Below are 18,957 nucleotides of genomic sequence, written 5' to 3'. Positions count from 1 at the left end.
AAACCCTGTAACCTTTTTAAAGGAAGCAAAAGAGCTACATAAAAATAATTTGCTGTAGAAGTTCAGCCTATTGCTTTATCAAGGATGGGTAAGCACTGAAAGACAGGGCAAGAGTATCATGTATGAACTGAGAACATTAAGTTGTTAGCTGCAGTATCTCAACTAAAAAGAACTACAGGCCAGATGTAGCATCTATGAGGAGTAAAAAACAGAGATAAAGTTCAAAGCTGAAGTAACAGCAAATAATGCAAAACATTATCCATTGTCCTTAAAATATGTTTAAATTCATTCCAGCTGCATTGCACAATTTACAAATGAAAAGTTCACTGTGGGAATAGTTTTATAAATTTATATGAGGTGTTTATAATGAGTATTTATTTACAGATGAGTAATTCTGCTGCTATTAGACTAGTGGTTACACTGTTAAAAACAACAGCAAGATCCAGCACAAAACCACAGACAGTTTTCCCCTCATGCTTGAGCAGTAATCTGGTTTATCAACAATGCTGCCGATCTTCATATTGTCACCGTTGGTGCACTTGACTTTAATTAAGTCACAGTCTCTCACCTAATCAGTCCCTCTGGGTTTTCACTGGCTGGAGGTCTATCCCATACAATTACTGCATTAGAAGAGGAGCTCCGTCTGAGGCAGGCTATATTTGAAAAGCGAATCCCCAAAGTAAGCACTTAGTTTCTAGCAATAGTCTGAAGATTAGAGGAGGATGATTTAGGATACAGACTATAATGCTGAAATTAAGACTGGGCTATTTTAAAACATCATGAATGAAAAAAATTACAGAAATTTGATCTTTAATTCACTTAATGGCGCACCCTGTAGCAGTACTGTGTAAAAGCCTCTAATCAGCCCTCATTTCTTAATGTTTTGCTTCCAAGGAGACAGTGGAAAGTTTGAGGAGGATTCAGTAAATAAATAAATAAAAAATTATGAAGATCACCGAAAGAGAACTGCAGCAAAGACTGAAAATTATTAGACCAGAGGTGTCCAAACTTTCTGTCCTGAGGGACAAAACCGTCAAGTTCAAAGCAATTTTTTTAAAATTTATTTATTTAATGCAAAAATTCATGTGACATTAATTTTCTTGTGTGTTCAGATAAGAAACTAAAACTTGAAAAATTTTAAATGAAATTGTTAGATTTTTTTAGATTCAAAACATAAATAGTGCAGGACATACATTTTCTAAACAAAATTTAAAAAATTAGTAGGGGTTGACTATGTGTGGCCTTATAATCCTAAAAAACTGTAATAGAAGTAAAAACCTGGACAAAGAATATACAAAACTTATGTTGTACTAAGAATATTTTGTAATTTTAAGATTTTATTTGTCAATTTAAAAGAATTTTAAAAAAATGTTGTCTGTCCTTACAAGTCTTACTTTCCTGAATCTAGAACTGTGGAGGGATTTTTATGTTTTGGTTAGATAAGACAAAGACTGAGCTTTTTGCAAACACATGTGAGAGTGTACTTTGTTTCTACTGTTAAGTATGGTGGTGGATCTGTGATGCTGTGGGCTCGTTTCTCATTTAAAAGCCCAGGAAACCTTGTCGCAGTGTATGGCTTCATGAATTCTTTGGACTACCAGATAATTTGAAGTCAAAATCTGATGGATCTGTTAGTAACCTGGTAATTTTTGGTCATTAATTCTTTGAGTGGGATAATAAACCAAAAATTATAACTTAAATGTCAACCTTCTTCATCTCTAGATCTAAATCTTATTGGAAACCCAGAAATCTGGAGAATCTACAGAATTAGTGGTCAAAGATTTCCCTCTTATGCTCCAACGCTGTGAAATATTACAGAAGAGTAAATCTTACTACCCAGAGAAGTGGAGCCACTTTTAATCTTTCCACAATAACATAATAAGAAACTTGAGCTAAAGAGGAATCAGAGAGAGAGATTTAAATGATCCAAACATCTACAACGAAATTTGCATGTGTATTTTCTCCATATCAGAGGCAGAAAGCAGTCTGAAATTAATGCCTGAACTCAACCAACTGCTGCCCTGTGGAGAATGAATCAAGTAGTGAGAGGCGGAGAAGAGCAGGTCAACTGCAGCGCATTAGCAAATATCAGAGGATTCATAAACGGTCCCATTCTACTACTGCATAATAAGTGGGCTGTGTACACCCGTTCACTGCAAATGTGAAAGCAGCAAGTGTTTGAAAAAATAAACAGATGGTTTCATGTCTTAAACACCTTTCATTGCTTTGCACTAAAACTATTTTCTGTATGAATGTGTCAGATTTTTTAGAAATTTGACAATTGAAATTAAATGAATTAGATTGTGCAAGGACAACACATTAATTAGCAATTTCAGCCACACAGTCAAAAACATGTTTTTTTTTAGTTTTTTTTTTAGAGTGTCAAGGAGAAGTTTTTAGACCTAAGAACACTGCAATAGATAAAGTAAACATTAAACTACTAGATTTTACTGCCTTTATTTATCCAGAAAAAGCTTCAGAGAGAGTAGAGATGCAGCAGTGTCAGGGATCTCTACCAATTCTGTTAGCAGAGAGGTCAAATTTCCAAGCAAGAAGTTACTTGATGGCTCCAAAAATCTGACAGCAGAAGATGCAACTTGCAAAGAAAGATATCCAAATATGATTGTGGGGGCAGTAAGCTTTTGATCCTGTTTGAATCTGAAAAGAGTCCAGATAACTGCTAATGTCTGCACCAGTTATTGTTTACTGTCATTAAAATTCACAGTAGTTACATGCTGTATAATCAAGCACCAAGCAAAAAGTTCAAATAAATCTTTAAAAGTACACAAAATTGCGATTGTCATGTGTTGGACTTTGTTTAATCTGTTGAGTAGTTATGCTTCTGAGTTTCTATTTTCTCTTTACTTCCTGTTAGCTTCATGCTTCTGAGTTTTCCTGTCTTCTTCGGTTTTGAGCTATTCTTATATCTGTTCTGCAGGTTCATCTGCTCAGCTATGCGTCAGCTTCCCTCCATGTTCCTGCTTTGTTTATGTTTTTTTTAAGTTTTATGTACTTCATTTGATCCAATTGTAAGTTTCTATTTGACATGAAATATTTTGCATCCACCTCTGACTCTCTCTTGCCCGCATTTGTGATTATTTTGTTAATTTCTGACAGACAATGTGGGGCATACCACACTGGTGTCCAGCCAGTATCTCAGGTATTGCAAACACAGAACTGCTAAGTTCTAGAAGGGTTCATGATGTCTTTTGGTAATTAGGTGCAGAACACAAAAAAACGAATGATAAAAAAAGCATTTCTTTAAACCTTTAGTATTTTATTTATTACTTTTCTTTTTATTTAGGCCAACTCTATATCTAATAACACAAAAGCTTAATTTTCCATCAGTGCCACTTCCCTTGCCACCAACAACTAGCCAGTCAGTCTTTTATATTTTTTTATTAATGGAATTAGGATGAATGACAAGTTTTAATGATTTGCATGTCTATTTATCTGTTTGTTTTTTCACATCAGGTTTTTTTATGTCAATCCTTTCTCAAATTATTCCAGGATCCTATCCTCAGTTCCCTTAACAGAGTTAAAGTACTAGAATAACAATTTTATGGGGCTAAGAAAGCATTTTCTAACATATTAAAGCAGATTTTTATTTTTATTTATTTTTTTGTTATATGTGGAAACCTGAACTTACAAATATTTATTTGTTCAAAAATTCCTAAAGAAAATCGGGATTTATTTTAAATAAGACCTAAATATCACTTTTGGACACACCAGCATGCATAAGTAAAACTCCAGACCCTTTGGTTTTGGTTTACCACTGCTGAATTATTATTTGCCCTCATCTTCAAAACTTTCTGGGAGCGCCTCTGCCCCCTTATAAAGTCGTTTATTCCGACGTCCACACCGGCCACAGAAAATGAAAAACCAGCAAATAATCTAATTTTAAAACATTTCAACTGAGTCAAAAGCGCCGCTTCAGATTGAATGTTCATTCACGAACCCATCTGTGCAGGACAGAAACGGGCGCTGATGAAATAACCTTTCTGTGCTCCTGGAAAATGATCGCCTTCCTCAGGAGGCAGCAGCAGCGGCAGGACCTTAAAGTAATACATTTGCAGCGCAATAAGTGACCCTCCTCCTGTGATCGCCTGCGGCGGCCACAGATAGGATGCTGCATCCCATCTCCCATTCATCCCTTCATCATGCTGCCTGGCACGGCTCAGTCTGGCTGGGATGCTGCTGCAAAGCGGGCAGCTTCATGAACGCTCCTCAGTTTGTAACAAAGAGCTGGGAAGCGGCGTCCGTCGGTCAGCCAACGGTGACTCATTGCGCACGGTCAGTCGGTCCACTCCGGGCTCGGATTTGGCGCTGCTCGGCCGCGGAAGATCAATACCTCTGAGACTGGAGGAAGGCGTGGCTTGGTGTCACCGACACTGGGGTGAATTTTCCATATTCATTCCCGGGGTTTTGCTTCATCTCACGAACAGCGGCGCGCAAACGGCACCCGATCGCACGGGACATCAAGGTAAAGCGACCTCGTTTTTTCCTTATGATCAGAATGTTAATTATTCGCAGATGTCTGCAAGGTCAGATCAGCGCTGCAAATCTCAGAGACAAGGAGCTCCGGTGCATGACACAGATCTTAATTGGCCTGAATAGGTCGAGTGCATCGCTTGAATGCAGACTGCTTTGCAGTCCCGTTTTTGTTTCGTGTCATTTGCAAACTGCTCCATAGATGATTAAAAAAACCCGTAACCAGCGAGGATTACAGCCAGGATACGGTCTCTATAAACATTTGCGCTTTGAGGACTGACAGACGGATTCATTGTGGCAGAGCAAACACACACAGATGGGCCAAACCTGTCCATGACCCAAACCACCAACCAACTGTTTCTGTTTTAATTATGCTGATAACAACCAAGTGCTCATAGAGACAGGCTGTATGACATATAATCATTACAATACACATATAAAACGATGGCTATGGTCAAAAGCTGAGGTTAACATTATAATAAAAAAAACTTACTGTACTACCTACTAAGGCATGCATGCACTCAATGCAAATACAACATATATGATTTTATCTGTTTCTGATGGCACTTTGTTTGCAGAATGGTGCTTTCACATGTTGAGCAGAACGATGAAAGACCTTCATCAACACTTGGAGAAATATGAGGCACCACAGGTCAAGGCAGTCAATTTACATGAATCCCTTTACTGAACAAAAGACGATGTAAACACAGCTTGCTGCTGATTAGATGTCCTTGCAAAGTGCTGTGAAAGCAAATGGGTCAGAATAAATGAATGCCCTCTTAAAATTAAGTTTATTGCCATTTTGTTGTATGACCAGCAGCATCCAACAGGACGCCGAAGTCATCTGGGATCTTTAACAGATTCAAGTGGGAAAAAGAAATATTAAAACCAGCTTAGAAACAGATCCTGGAACAGAGAGGAACTCAGAGGATCTTTGAATGATTTTCCCAGCTCCCCTCACTGTCCTCTGCAGGTCGCTCTTGTATGACACATAATAGCTTCCAAGGTATCATAAACTTTCCTCAGAGGTTTCCATTTTAGCATGATGCGTCACATTATTACTGCAGATTACAGCTAATGATTATTTTAGGAATCGATTATTCTACTAATCATTCTGATGATTAATTGATTAACTGGATAAAAATGGCACTTTCTGCAGATTTTTCAATTGACCACTTAAACTTATGTTATTAATATTAGAAATACACGAAAAGGTAAAAATAAACAGAAAGTTCGATTTCTTTTTTCAATAAGAAAATGAACAATTAATTGCCTACAATGCAATAAAATGTTGTGCTTAGTGAACTCTTCATCATTTACAGCAAAGGATGCAACTGCAGCTAAAAAAGTATTTCAACATGTGAAAACCTCAGCTCTTTCTGCTCAACTTATCAATACTGCGTTGGACTTTTTTTTAATCTTAAATACAAATATTTTTATACATTTTTGGTTTAATGACTGCATTGTTATTTCAGCAAATGTCAAGTCTATATACTCCAATTAATGATTAATTGACTAATAAATTAGTTTACAATTATTTTAATAATTCATTAATCACGATTAATCCGTTTAATCGTTTTAGCCCTACTGCAGATGTCAGCAACACATCCAGAGTGAGAATGTTTTGTTTAACCGCGTCCCAAAGGTGCTGGCTCATTTGGACTGAGACAGAGTGTGTGTGTAGGTCACCACAGTACAGTGAATTCATTGTCATGTTCAAGGAAGTTGATAAAACGTTAATTATTTAACCTTCACCATGGCGTGGTGGTTTATCCTGCTGGAAGTCATCAGAAGATAAGTGCACTGTGGTCTTAAAGAGATGTAGGTGTTTGAGCAATTTTTAGTTCGTACAAAGGCGCCAAAATGCACCAAGAAAATGTACGTGTGTTTTTTCAGTTTAGCAACATACAAACTGAAGGTCAAAACAAACCAAAGAGGTTTAGGCTGAACCTAAAGCTTATGTAGCAATAAGAGTTAACAAGATAAAATGCACAAAGCATATGTGATAAATACTCTTTCAAATAAACTCAAAATTTATATTAACATTGTATGATTTTGACATTTTTATACATATTTTATTTAAAATGTGTATAAAACATTCTACATAGCACAGTTTTACATAATCAGAATAATAGATACAGTGTTTAATTGAAATACTTTATCACTGAGGGAAATTAAATATTGTCAGATCTCATTTTGTCCAAATATTTTCAGAGTTGTTGTGGACAGTGATCCTGTGGGCAGTGAAGATCTCCAGTAGCAGTCAGTCTTACAGCAAATCTGAAAAGGCCTCTGTCAGAAGACTGTTGCTGTATGATAATCTGATGATCTATACCAGAAGAACATTTCCTGTATGTCAGTATCAGTTATTAACAAGAACTGCTAATCCACCTCATTTGTTTTTGCTGCTCCTCTTTAAGTCTTTAAAACCCATAAACCAAAATTTAACAAAAAGAACAAATCAGAACTAACCTAACGCTACTTCTACAACTATGCTGTTAAACATATATGATCACATTAAATTTTTTTCTGAACACTGAGTTCATTCTTTTTTCTCATTTTAAACGCTTTCTAGGTACCAGGCAGTAACTGATTATTCTTCACTTTGAGCATAATTTTTGTTATTTCTCCAAATATATAAATGTGCATAACCACTGAATAGTTAATGGGTTTATGGATTAATGGTAAAATTTAATAGCTGCAGTTTGCATAGCTTTCTTTGGTAATATGATCATAAAGTTTGTATTTGTTTTATAAGAATTTTCTCAGATTTTCTCAAAGTAAATCCTATATTGGCAGCGATTCCTTGGTTTACCTAACAATATAAATTTCAGCTTTATTTTGATTTATCCGTGGTGACGGGACATTTCAGATTTTTTTTCCTTTACAGACAGAAATTTAAATTATGTCTACAACTTAGAAACTAAACACAAATTATTGTATACATAAAAAGAAATGTTGACCAAGTATCAAACCCTGAGGAACCCCACAACACACATTCAGCAACTCAGTCAGTCTTCTTGTGCACTTCCTCTGTCTCTATATCTATGTAATTTACACAAATGTAGTTTGTGATCAGTTATTTTATGGATAAAAAAACTGAAACTGTATTTGCATTTCTTTCTGTATCACTACTGTGCTTTTTAAAGTTCATCAGTGCGACCAAAGTAGTCCGATTTATTTCTAAAACCACACAGTTGTCCAAACTAGGTTTTACCCATCAATAAAATTTTTGCTTTATTGTGAAGAGGTGAGATTACATTAAAATTGGTCTACAGTTTAACAAGTGTAAGCAGGAGTGCAGTCATGTGCCTATAAAGAACAAGGCAGGGGGCCTAGAACCCAGCCCTGGGGAGAGTTAGTTCTGAGTCTACCGGAGGGAAAGAGGTGGATCCTGACTTTCACAGTCTGAGGGAAATTTGCTAGTTAGTCTTATCCAGGAGAAGGCTAATAACCAGTATGTCTGGAGTGATGATGTTGAAGGCAGAGCTGCTGTCAAAGAGGAGTATCCTCAATAAATCTGTCTGCATACTGGTGTGGATCACTGTATGTTTACATAATTCACAAAAAAAATGCACCCAAAGGGAGAGCCTAAAGCTACTTTGATTGTTCGCACCACCATCTGCATTATGTCAACATACTCTCTGCCACAGCTCTGTAGTATCAGAGCCACAGCTCTGTAGTATCAGAACCACAGCTCTGTAGTATCAGAACCACAGCTCTGTAGTATCAGAACCACAGCTCTGTAGTATCAGAACCACAGCTCTGTAGTATGCTGCGAGGATGCTACCAGGAGAGAGCAGTGTTTGCTGGGCCTGTTTCCTGATCCTAGTGCTGTTCTTCCACAAGGTCAGGTCCGCAGAGATCTACATGCCATCCATTAGGAGTGCAAAGACATGTCGAGGCACATATCCCACAGTGTTGGTTGGCAAGTTCAAGTCTGCAGCTGCTTTCAGAATGTAACTTTGTTGACATAGGAAGTTGTGTGCTTCACAGGGGTAGTACGTTTTTTTTTTTTAGCTTTGCATCATGTTATGATGTTGTTCCCTCATCAAAAATATACATAGAGTGTTGCCTTGAGTCTTCCATGCATGTTTGAGAAATCCTTTCATCTCCATGACAACCGTTCAGCTGTGCAAAACACCTGGGTGGACTTAGCCCCACCTTCGAGATGCAACTCCTCCGCTAGGCTGAAGTTTCCAACCTTCTGAACATCCACCTCAGACAACATCCGTCTCTCTTTACTCCCCAGCTCAGATCCTTCAGACTAGCCAGCAGCAACTAGCAAACACCTGGTGAACTGTGCAACTTTAAGCTCATTATACGAGATGTGTGTCAGTGCAACGCTGGTAAAAATATTGTTAAAGGGTTAATAGAGAAGCGATGTTGTGATGACTTTGTGGTGGTGGCTTTAATTTGAAGAAAAGAAAAAGAAAATTATTCTTGAGTTTCCTGGAGTCTGACAACACTTGGAAACAAAAGCAACTTCGAAGCTGACAGCGCTTTTAAATCCGGCAGCAATTTGAGTATTCAGCTGACAGAAAGAGAAGTTGACAGACATGATTCAGTTCATTTGTAAACACTGAGAATTCAGATGCTAAAGTTAGCTTCTTTTTCATTTTGTCTGGAATGTCTTTGATCATTTGTTGTTCAGAAATCTAACTGGACAGATAATTGTTTATTTTCAAACCTGGATTGGAAATTATACTCTGGTCAGAGAAGGTTGAGATTGATGAAACATTTGTTTTACTTGTGAAAACACAGTTAGCATTTTCTGTGTGCTTTTATTTCATTTGTTTTTTATTTGTTTGTTTTTCTAAGATGCATTAGGAGCACTTTAGACTCAAAGTATCCTAAAATAGGTAAACATTTTAATACAGTTTTTGATTTGTGAATTATTTGCTGTATATATAAATAAAAAACACAGCTTCTTTCTTTTCCTCATGATATTGCTGAGATCTAACCTTTTGTTGTGACCTTGCATTGTCTCATTCTGTGAGCTGATTGAATCATCACATCCCTGTTACCTCAGAGAGAGTTGTTCAGGAATATCATACCTAAACTACTTTGCATTACATAATTTGTAAATATAAAGATTTATGATTTTTGTAATTGTTAAGTGATCAAAAAAGTCTAAAACCTCAGTAATAAACATTAAATCAAACTGAATTTGTACTTAGTCTCTGTTCAACATTTATATGTCTTAGTATCTCTTGATCGAGACTAAGTTAGGATTTGGGAAAGAATTTTTGAAGTGAAAATCATTTCTTGCAGGGAAATACCAACTTATTTATGACATTCACTTTGAAAGTGTTGTCAGAAGGTGTTATATTGTGTCTTTGAGGATCCAGAGAAAAGATAGGATGCCAAGAGAAGAACAGAGGCAAAGACGTATGTGAAGATGGAGTATGACCCATACAAAGACAGTAAGACAGTGGAAAGGTGTCGTTAAATCGAAGGAGGGAAACAGTGGAGTCCCGAAGGATATCACGTTTGCAGACAATGTTACGATATGCATTAAAAGTAAAGAGCCTGGAGAGAACAATGTGCTGTATGTAGGGTGAAGGAATGTAAGTTAGCAGAAGCAAGACAGAAGGCATGTGAGAATGAGAAGCAGACAGGTGCAACAGTGAAGCAACAATGAGGAGACGTACTTTAGTAAGTATCTGAGGTCAACCAATCAAAGCAACAGGTTTTGCTCAAGGGAGGAGAAGAAGAGACTGCAGGCAAGATGGAGTGGAAGGAGATGAGTGTCAGGAGTGATTTGTGACTGGATAGTTGCAAGAGAGAAGGGAAGGTTTACAAGATGCTAGTAGGACCTGCTGTGATGCATGGTGTGGAGACAGCAGCAAAAACACAAATACAAAAGACAGAGCAGCTGAAGCTTAACGTAGAGTGACAGTTTGTAACTGCAGTCTATAAAGCAAATTTTATTTGATCTGAATAATCTGATCTGTTTTCAGTGATGCACCAATTACTTGTGTTCAAATAAGTAATTTTTTCTTAATCAGGTCTCACTGATAGTGAGAATGACAAATACAAAAAAACCTGGAAAACTCTCACTTTAAAGCAACAGTACACAACTTTTACGAAAAATGTTTTTTTAATATATTTGTTAAAACTCACTATATTGTCACAATATAATCTGTGAAAAGATCAAGTTTCTCCTCCTTCCATGAGCTACTATTGTTGTCTGAAGAAATGAACAGCTCCCAGTCAAAAACAACCAATCAGAACCAGGAGGTGGGTGTAAGTGCTGTCAATCAAAATCAAGTACGTGCTGCTAAATGCGATAATGGTCAGTGGCCATTATAACTGGCCTGAGCATTCATAGCAGGCTCCATTGTGGTGAACCAGTTGAAGCATAGCAGAGAGAAAGGGGGAGTGTCTGTGCAGCACATACACAAGAATGATTGACAGCACTAAGACTCTCCTCCTGGCTCTGATTGGTTGTTTCTGATTGGTTGTGTACTTTCTCAGATGACACCAGGTCAATTCGGGGAAGTCAGAGAAGCTGGACTTTTTTCACAGATTATCTCTTATTATATTATCACAACATGGTGATAGTTTTAACAAATATGTACAAAAGATATATTTTTTGAAATAAAAGTTACACACTGCTATTTATCTAAATCTAAACAAGAAGGTCTAAGAAAACCGTGGCTTTACGGTTTGAAAAGTCTAATGAAAAGTCTAATGCATTGTACTTTTCAAACAGTAAAAGTGTCTAATACAAAATTACAAAGTAAAAGTCTAATTGTGCATCTTTTTTTATTCTTTGAGTTCAAAACATCTGTAAAAATGAGGACAGTATAGATTGTTCTCATGCTTTCACTCTAACAAGCTATTTTTGCAATTTACAAAAAGTGAGAAATCGATTTGACAAAGTGTGTCATGCAGGTCTAATCCAAAAAAAAATCTCGGTGATGAATTGATAAGTGTATATTTAAAGTAAAGCCACTTCTATTCTTCTACCCTCTTCTTTTAGGGAGCTGCATAAAGGTTCTGTCTGCCCACATTTTTGGAGTACAACAATATCTGAAGATCCAAACTGTGAATTCGGAATGGGAACTAATCCTAAAAGGACAGTGACAGTCCAGATGGTGCCTCAGCTGGCTGTGGCAGACCCACTGGCCAACAAGGAGTCTAATGCCAACTGGGGTGACGAGTCGCACCTCAAACTCTCTCAGGTTTGTCCAAACGCCGCCCTCACATCTTCTAAGCAGCAGGATAACCCGCCTGTGTCAGGTGCCACTGCCAACCCTGTCCCACACATCCATAAATCCTCGTCATATAAGGGCGGTGAAGCAGTTAGCAGTGCGGTGGCAGACATGCCTGCAGGCAGCAATGGGAAGCAGACACAATCTGAACCCGGGACAGCTGGTGAGCAGCACTCTGCTAACCTGTCATTAACAGGTCAAGCTGGAAGCGAGACAAAAACTGACCACAGAGACTCGAATGCTAACATAAAAACGTCTCATGGAAAGGATACGTGTGCCGCTGGTTTACCGACTGCAACCGCAGCATCAAAGATCGACGCACGCATTGCAAAAGAGACGAGTCCTTCAGAGGCAGCGCCTGTCCAGATGGCACCTTCAACCAAACCCACAGCACAAGAGACCAGTGATAAAAATACAAATAAAAATCTCTGCAGCACCAGTCAGTCACAAAAAGCAGTGCCTTCACCTCAACAGGATGTTAAGGCTCCACAAAACAAATCTACCACATCATTACAGAAAATCCAAGAACCAGATAACTCACGAAAACCTGAGCACAGGATGGAAACTGTTACCTATACTAAGCCTCCACCAGCAGGTAAAGGAGCAGAAACCCACACTACAGTTACAAATATATGTTCATCACATTCAGAGAGGGATTTCCCAGTAGTAAAGGCAACACAGGTCTCCTCCAATAAACATCACCCTGAATCTTCACAGAAGGATTCATCTGGTGTGCCCCAGGCTGCAAAAAGCAAGCCAACGTGTGGGCAGGTGTCTGAGGAAACCAGCCAAACTGACACAGCTGTCTGCACAGGAGAGCAGCTCAGCACGCAGTTCAAGGAGGCCTCCACTATGACCTCATTCGCTTCGACCGCCAAGCAGTGTCATGATATGGAGGTCCAGGCCGTAGCAGAGACTTCCAGCAAAGCTGTGGGTACAAGTCCGAGTCTGCTGCCCTTCGCTGGCAGTGGAGTCCCCAGGGAAGAGGCGCAGAGTCTAGCTGTTGTTTTCCCAGTTAATGAAGCCGTGGGTTCCTATCAGATCTACACAACTTCCCTCTCCACCTCAGAGAGACTCACCGTCGAGGCGGAGATGTGTCCCAATCAAGCTGCAGGTTTGTGCTCAACAACTGTGGCCCAAAAGCTTGACTCCAGGTTAGGAGCCAAGCCCAAGGAACCTGGATCAGCTCTGAGCAGCATTCAGCCAGTTTATCAAATCAACATCGAACACAGCAACAAGAAGGACACAGTGGCAAGTGGAGTTGAAATATCCTCCACCGCTAAAGCTCCCTCCCCAGAGACAGCCAGCGCTTCTGCTGACAGAAACAATGCTGTGTTTTCTCAGGGTCCGCCAGCCACCACGACAGCTAACGCAGCATCAAAGTCGGGAACAAATTCAGCTGAGCAGGGGATAAAGCCAGAGAAGAACGACGAGGAGGACGATCAGTCGGGGATGCAGAAGGATAAGAGCGTCCACGACGTTGTCTGGGACGAACAGGGGATGACGTGGGAGGTCTACGGGGCGTCTGTGGACCCGGAGTCGCTTGGTTTTGCCATTCAGAGCCACCTGCAGTGCAAAATCAGGGAGCAGGAGAGGAAGCTGATTGCTCAGACTTCCTTCCGAAAATCCATCTCCGGCGTTGATTCGCCGCAGCGTGGGAAAAAGAACAAAAGGAGGCAGCAGAACATTTTCAGGTCAATGCTGCAAAATGTCAGGCGGCCCAACTGCTGCGTGCGTCCCCCTCCCTCCGCCGTCCTCGACTAGCCCTGCACCCCCCATGGTGGCCAGTGTGAGACTCCTTTCTTTTTCTGGAGGTCACGGTGTTTGTCCTCCATTTGTCAGAACTGCGATGCCAAGTGAAACATTAACGGGTCGCCGATCCTTATATGTGAGTATACTGGAATGTTGTAGCATAAAAAAGAGTCCGAATATTTGTGACATTTGTGAACAAACAACGTAGGATATAGAATCATAAAATAAACACCTATTTTCTAGAAATAGAATGTAAGAAGAGAGAAAACACTTTTTAAAAGCTATAGTTAAAGGCATGTATCTTAGCTTCAAATGCTTTATGTCTTAAAGTTCACTCCAATCATAAAGTATCATCTACCGTCAGAGAACATTTGTGCAAATATATTGAGCTGATATCTCCTTTGTTGGACTTGGTAAATGTTTTCAAGGTGTGTGGGAGATTTTGTGACATGTATTCATGTATTTTTCACCTGTGGTGGCAAAAAAGGAAAGCACTGTATACACACATAAACGTTATGTTTAATCTCTGTTGTTCCTTGGATTTCTATTAAAATAATCTAAAACTAAGATGACTTTAACATTTTTTTTCTGATATAAACTTTGGTCTCCAATAGAACCAATGCTGTTGTGATTAATATGTCTACTCTTATGGGGAAAGGGTTTATTAAACTAGGAAAAACTTGGTTCCATAACAAAAACCTTTAAACTCAATTTGGTTTATTTTTCTTACCAAAGACATTTCTGGTTCTGATCTTTAAATGACCCAAGCATGCAAGAGTAGTAACGTTTTTATTAGTTCAATCAATGGGCAGCAAACAAACTAATCCTACAATATTTAAGAAATTGATGTAAGCAGCTTTCACTAAAACTTTATAGTTGATATTTTATTTATTCATGTATAACTTTTTGGTTAAGTTCTTTAAAAAAAAAAGTCTAAACAAATTATACAATCGTGTGGAAAAAGTCAAATAAACAATCTCAGTTCTCTAATTAGGCACATCAAAGCTTGGCTTTTAGCTGGTTATGGGTGTCTAACTACTTAAAGTACTAAACTAAAAATTTACTGGAAATCTGTGGAAATGTTCTCAACACGTCTAGGACAAAAATTATTTCAATGTGTTGGAAAGCTCGGTCATTCTTCTATAAAAAACATAAAAACTAAAGCATTCCAATCTCTGCTTCTGCTTGCCATTTACATGACATATATGTCATTTTTTTCTGGAGGTAACCTCTTCCAGCATCTACTCTGTCTGGCATTCAATAAGGTGTAAGTGGCAAAGGTAGGTGTGGATGTTGGAGTAACAGCAGAACATAAAATTAGGCCAATATTTCAGTCTGATCCACGTAAAATTCCCTGAGGAGCAGCAGGAATGATAAAAGCCGTCCATAGAAGACATGAGAGAGACGTTTCAGATTTTTGTAGATAGAGCTGCAGAAATAAATGTCAACACCAACAAAAGAACAGTATTTGTTAAGAGGCATGCTTGCACGGACCTGTGTTATTTCCAAACAGCCTAATTTTCTTGTAACCATTTAAAAATGCCTTGAGCAATGTGCTTTTATGAAGGTTTCATTGCTGTTGTTAACCAAATTTTATCTGCTTCGGTCCGGTAAAGACTGGAGTTGCATTGTTTTTCTACCCCAAATGCTCTAAAACCAAGCAGCTGACTTTGCTACTATTGGTTATCAGTGAGTCAGAGGTTTCAACATTTTTTTGAAAATGCCTTCCTCAGTGCAGCTTTAAGACCAAACATGAACAGTTAATGAAATTCCTGTTGACTCTTGTGGTAGCTTTTGCTATTTTTGTGACAAACTTTGTTTGGGTTCACATAGATAACGCCATTCATTGTAAATGTACTATCCTGGTTGGTGTTTAACACTGATTCTGGGCGACTTCTGCTGCTGTCTTAACAAGCATGTCACTTCACGTTAACGTCTGGACGTGAAAGCAGGACCAAAAAAAGTCCTCTGTATCTGCAGTGGTGCTGTGAAATGTCACAATGTGTAAGTCTGAAGTGTCTAATCCCAGGTCCTGTTTGTCTTTGATTCTTCGGGATCAGAGGACACAGTCAAGCTCTAAAGTTGCGCTTATACCTGTCTCCTCAAGTTGTAAGCATTGAACTCTTTCTCTTTTCATAGTGCTCAGTGAAGACTGCGAGAAGGACAGCGAACTGTTGAGTCCTTAAATATGAATATCAGCCTCATATTTAAGTTAATTCCTCCTCCTGCAGAGGTCATTTTCTACTTCACACATCAGCTTCACCCTTTCCTGTCATGGCAGGCACCAGCCTTAAGCCTGTGTCTTTCACTCTTGCTTTAATTAGCCGTCTCTCAGTTTTTCTTCACTCCATCTTATTTGGTATGAGGACAGCAGAGAGGAAGAACTGCTTCAGTGACAAGAGGACTGAAACTTTAGCTGTGTGCCTTTGAGTAGAAAAAACTGTTTGAGTACTGTCACACTACATGAAGCCGACACACATAAAGAATCATCCGGAGCATGAAAGGCTTTTGCAGCTTTTGCTATAGTCTTCTGAGGTGTATTAAAGGAAACCTATTATGCAAAAATCACATTTTGTACATTTTTGTACAAAATGTGCAAAATAGGCATTTTTGTGCCTAAAAAAAATGCCCAGCTGTTTTATGGCAATAGGTTAATGTTTTATGGTGCCTGGACAGTGAGCCGTTTCAAAAACCTCCCAATTGTTAAGTCAGACTGTGCTGGTACCTAACAACCCCAACCAAGTCCAGCCTGTCACCTAGCAACCCAAGCTGAGCTCAAGCACGTTTGGTCAACTGGTTTTACCGCTGTACAATGACTGCTGGAAAAGACAAGTGTTTTGTTGTTGACTTACCATCCAGAAACCATTTGCTGCATCCTTGTTGGTTGTGCAGGAGGCTCCAATTCTGCTTTTCAATTCTGCAATAAAGAGAATTGCTGCCATGTGAATGTCTCATTAAATGTTTGTTTTAAAAAGTTATTGAAGGCAAACATTAATAACTGCGTTGCAGGAAACAGGAAGATCTGACAATGACTGGAAAAAAAATAGTGGAGAATATGAACAGAGGAGGCTGGTTAGTGGAGCAATGAACAGGTGTGTCTTATTAACTAAACACCAAAAAACTGTAAGGAATCATGAAGTAAGAGAGAATGGCAGACATAAGAGAGTCCATTCTGATAATAATGTGTGATTCTGATAAGAAAACAATCAAAAATGCAGAACATAAGAGAAACAGATGATTAAATACATGCCAGTGGCATTAGCTGCTCTAACAACCAGCAAGAGCAATAAATAACAATCTCTGGAGAGTTGCCTCTTTACAAGGAAACTCCCAGGCGCTGTCCAGTTAAAGACTGATGGTCCATGAGAGGAAGAAGGAGCCACTTGTTTCAGCCCAAGGGCCTCTCCTGACTCACGCTGAGACGGTGAAACCGATGACAGCTGCGCTCTCACTGACTGCTGTAGGAGAAGCTGGGCTGCATATTTATTGGAGTTTATTAGACGTAAATGAGAAATCACTCCCATTCTTCTTCTGGATGCTGCTTGTCTAAATTACCTGCATAGAAAATATGAACCCAATTTCTGAGCTGTTCTGTTTTGCTGTTTTGTTTTTGCTTTGACTCAATCCTCAATATTCATCCATAGGTTTAGGAAGAAATAGACAGCAGCAGGATTACTTTAAAGCTGGAACTGAAGTCCAACAGATAAGTTGGAGTTGTTCCGGGATTTGAAATGTTCTTGCAGTGACCCAGTTAGCTTCACAAACACACAGGTTTTATCTGTGCATGTAGGAACCCTCACACAGTGCTGTCGAAAAGTATTTGCTCCCTTCTGCTTTTTTGTCATTCTTAAAAGTCTCAGATCACCCAGCATTTTAATATTCGACAAAGATAACCTGAATTAATGTTACTGATTTCACTCATTAATGAAAATTGTCTCCTTTGTTAAACCATGACTTAGCCCTGAGTTCCCAGTTTTTTTTTGAAAAGTTGACTTCATCCAACAACAAGCAGGTCAGGTCACTGCCAGACCTGTACAATAGGGATGCAAATAAATAATTACAATTAAATGTCGATTAATGGCTGACAAATTAAAATTAGTTCTAATCAATCAACTAATAACGTCCACTTAGATTTCCTTTTAGTGTTGTTGTTTGGGTGCCATCCAGCGGAGGTCACCACTTGTCATCCTTAAGCGGCGCCAGTTGATACAGAAATAAAGATTGTGGGGTCATACAAGAAGATAAATTGTCTAAAATGAGTTCTGTGTGGGATGTAAAATGGACTTTATGTGGTTCTCTCTTTAAATATAAACACAAGTTCCTCAGGATGGTTTATTTTGAGGGCTGTCGTGAATTAATGAACTTTAAAGAACAAAGTTTTGACAAGAGCCACAGACAACCACAGACCTCTGTATGAACATCTCTGTTCATGGGGGATTAAGTGTTTCACTTCATCACAATTTTCTGTTTATTCAGTCAATGTCTAATACAGCTGACACAATTTTTTAAATATTTAATAAATTATTTTTTTATTTATCATATGAAAAATATAACCCTTCATGTTATGTAAAGGTGGTCCGCCATCTTGATACAAGAGAAAACTTATCAGATGTCTGAGCCACCAAAACAAAATCTTTAATTTTTTGCTCATTTGATCCATATTTTCTGGGTCATTGACCTGCTACATAACTCAAGTGTCACTGAGCATGAGCTGGTTTTACAACCCTTTCCTAATGGCTTTGTTTTCCATCTGCTCTTAAATGTCTTTAGATAAATGTATAATGTGTAATTCTTGAGATTTTTAGCCTACTTCATGTTGTCAGACAAGATCTGTTAAAAGTGATTTGTTGATTGTACGGCATTGAAGCAAGCTATCGATTAATGAGGTAATCTAAAGTTAATTGATCTTATAGAAATCTATTGTTAAAGGTGGGCTAAGCAGAAAACATTGGACGGATATTTTCATAAATGTTTTGAAGTGACCTAGTCAAAGTCCAGATTTAAACCCAACTGAGATGTTGTGGAATGACCTTACAACATGCTGTTCAAGCTCAAAACCATCTAATGTGGCTAAACAGAACATAATTTGTACCTACTCAGGTTATCTCTGCATCATATTACATCATATATCTGCATTTATTTGAAACATCTAAGTGCCACAAGAAAGCAAAAGCAGATAAAAAACTGCAGGGAAGGGAACAAATACTTCTTCATGACAGTGTAAGCTTTAGTGGTGCTGGGATTTGAAGTCTGGCTTCAGTGACCCAGTTAGCTTCTCAAACCCACAGGCTTCCTCAGTGCATGCAGAACCTCACAGGAACCCCTGCAGACTCTACAGCACTCACAGGGAAGCCATTACACTTATCAAGATCATCACCTGAATAAAACAAATCCACTCACAGAACATTTATGGCATTACATGGACATTTGTCATTGGGATGATTCATAATAATTCAGATCACATATTATATAGAAGCTAGTTAGGGGGAGCTGG

General features: G+C 38.6%; 1 protein-coding gene across 1 annotated transcript; it reads left to right on the top strand.

Moving 5' to 3' along the window:
- The first annotated feature begins 3,742 nt into the window (after positions 1–3,742).
- On the top strand, positions 3,743–14,030 carry gprin3b (GPRIN family member 3b). The gene is made up of 2 exons (XM_007561961.2): positions 3,743–4,483; positions 11,480–14,030. The coding sequence occupies exon 2, from the start codon at positions 11,556–11,558 to the stop codon at positions 13,473–13,475; it is 1,920 nt and encodes a 639-aa protein (XP_007562023.1). The 5' UTR covers positions 3,743–4,483; positions 11,480–11,555; the 3' UTR covers positions 13,476–14,030.
- The last annotated feature ends 4,927 nt before the right edge of the window (positions 14,031–18,957 follow it).

The sequence above is a fragment of the Poecilia formosa genome, unplaced genomic scaffold (genome assembly GCF_000485575.1).
Source record: "Poecilia formosa unplaced genomic scaffold, Poecilia_formosa-5.1.2 Scaffold132, whole genome shotgun sequence".
NCBI classification, from domain to species: Eukaryota; Metazoa; Chordata; class Actinopteri; order Cyprinodontiformes; family Poeciliidae; genus Poecilia; species Poecilia formosa.
This window is presented reverse-complemented; position numbering and strand designations above follow the sequence as displayed.

Coding starts and splice junctions, on each gene's coding strand:
- gprin3b (XM_007561961.2), top strand. CDS start 11,556: ATGGGAACTAATCCTAAAAGGACAGTGACAGTCCAGATGGTGCCTCAG.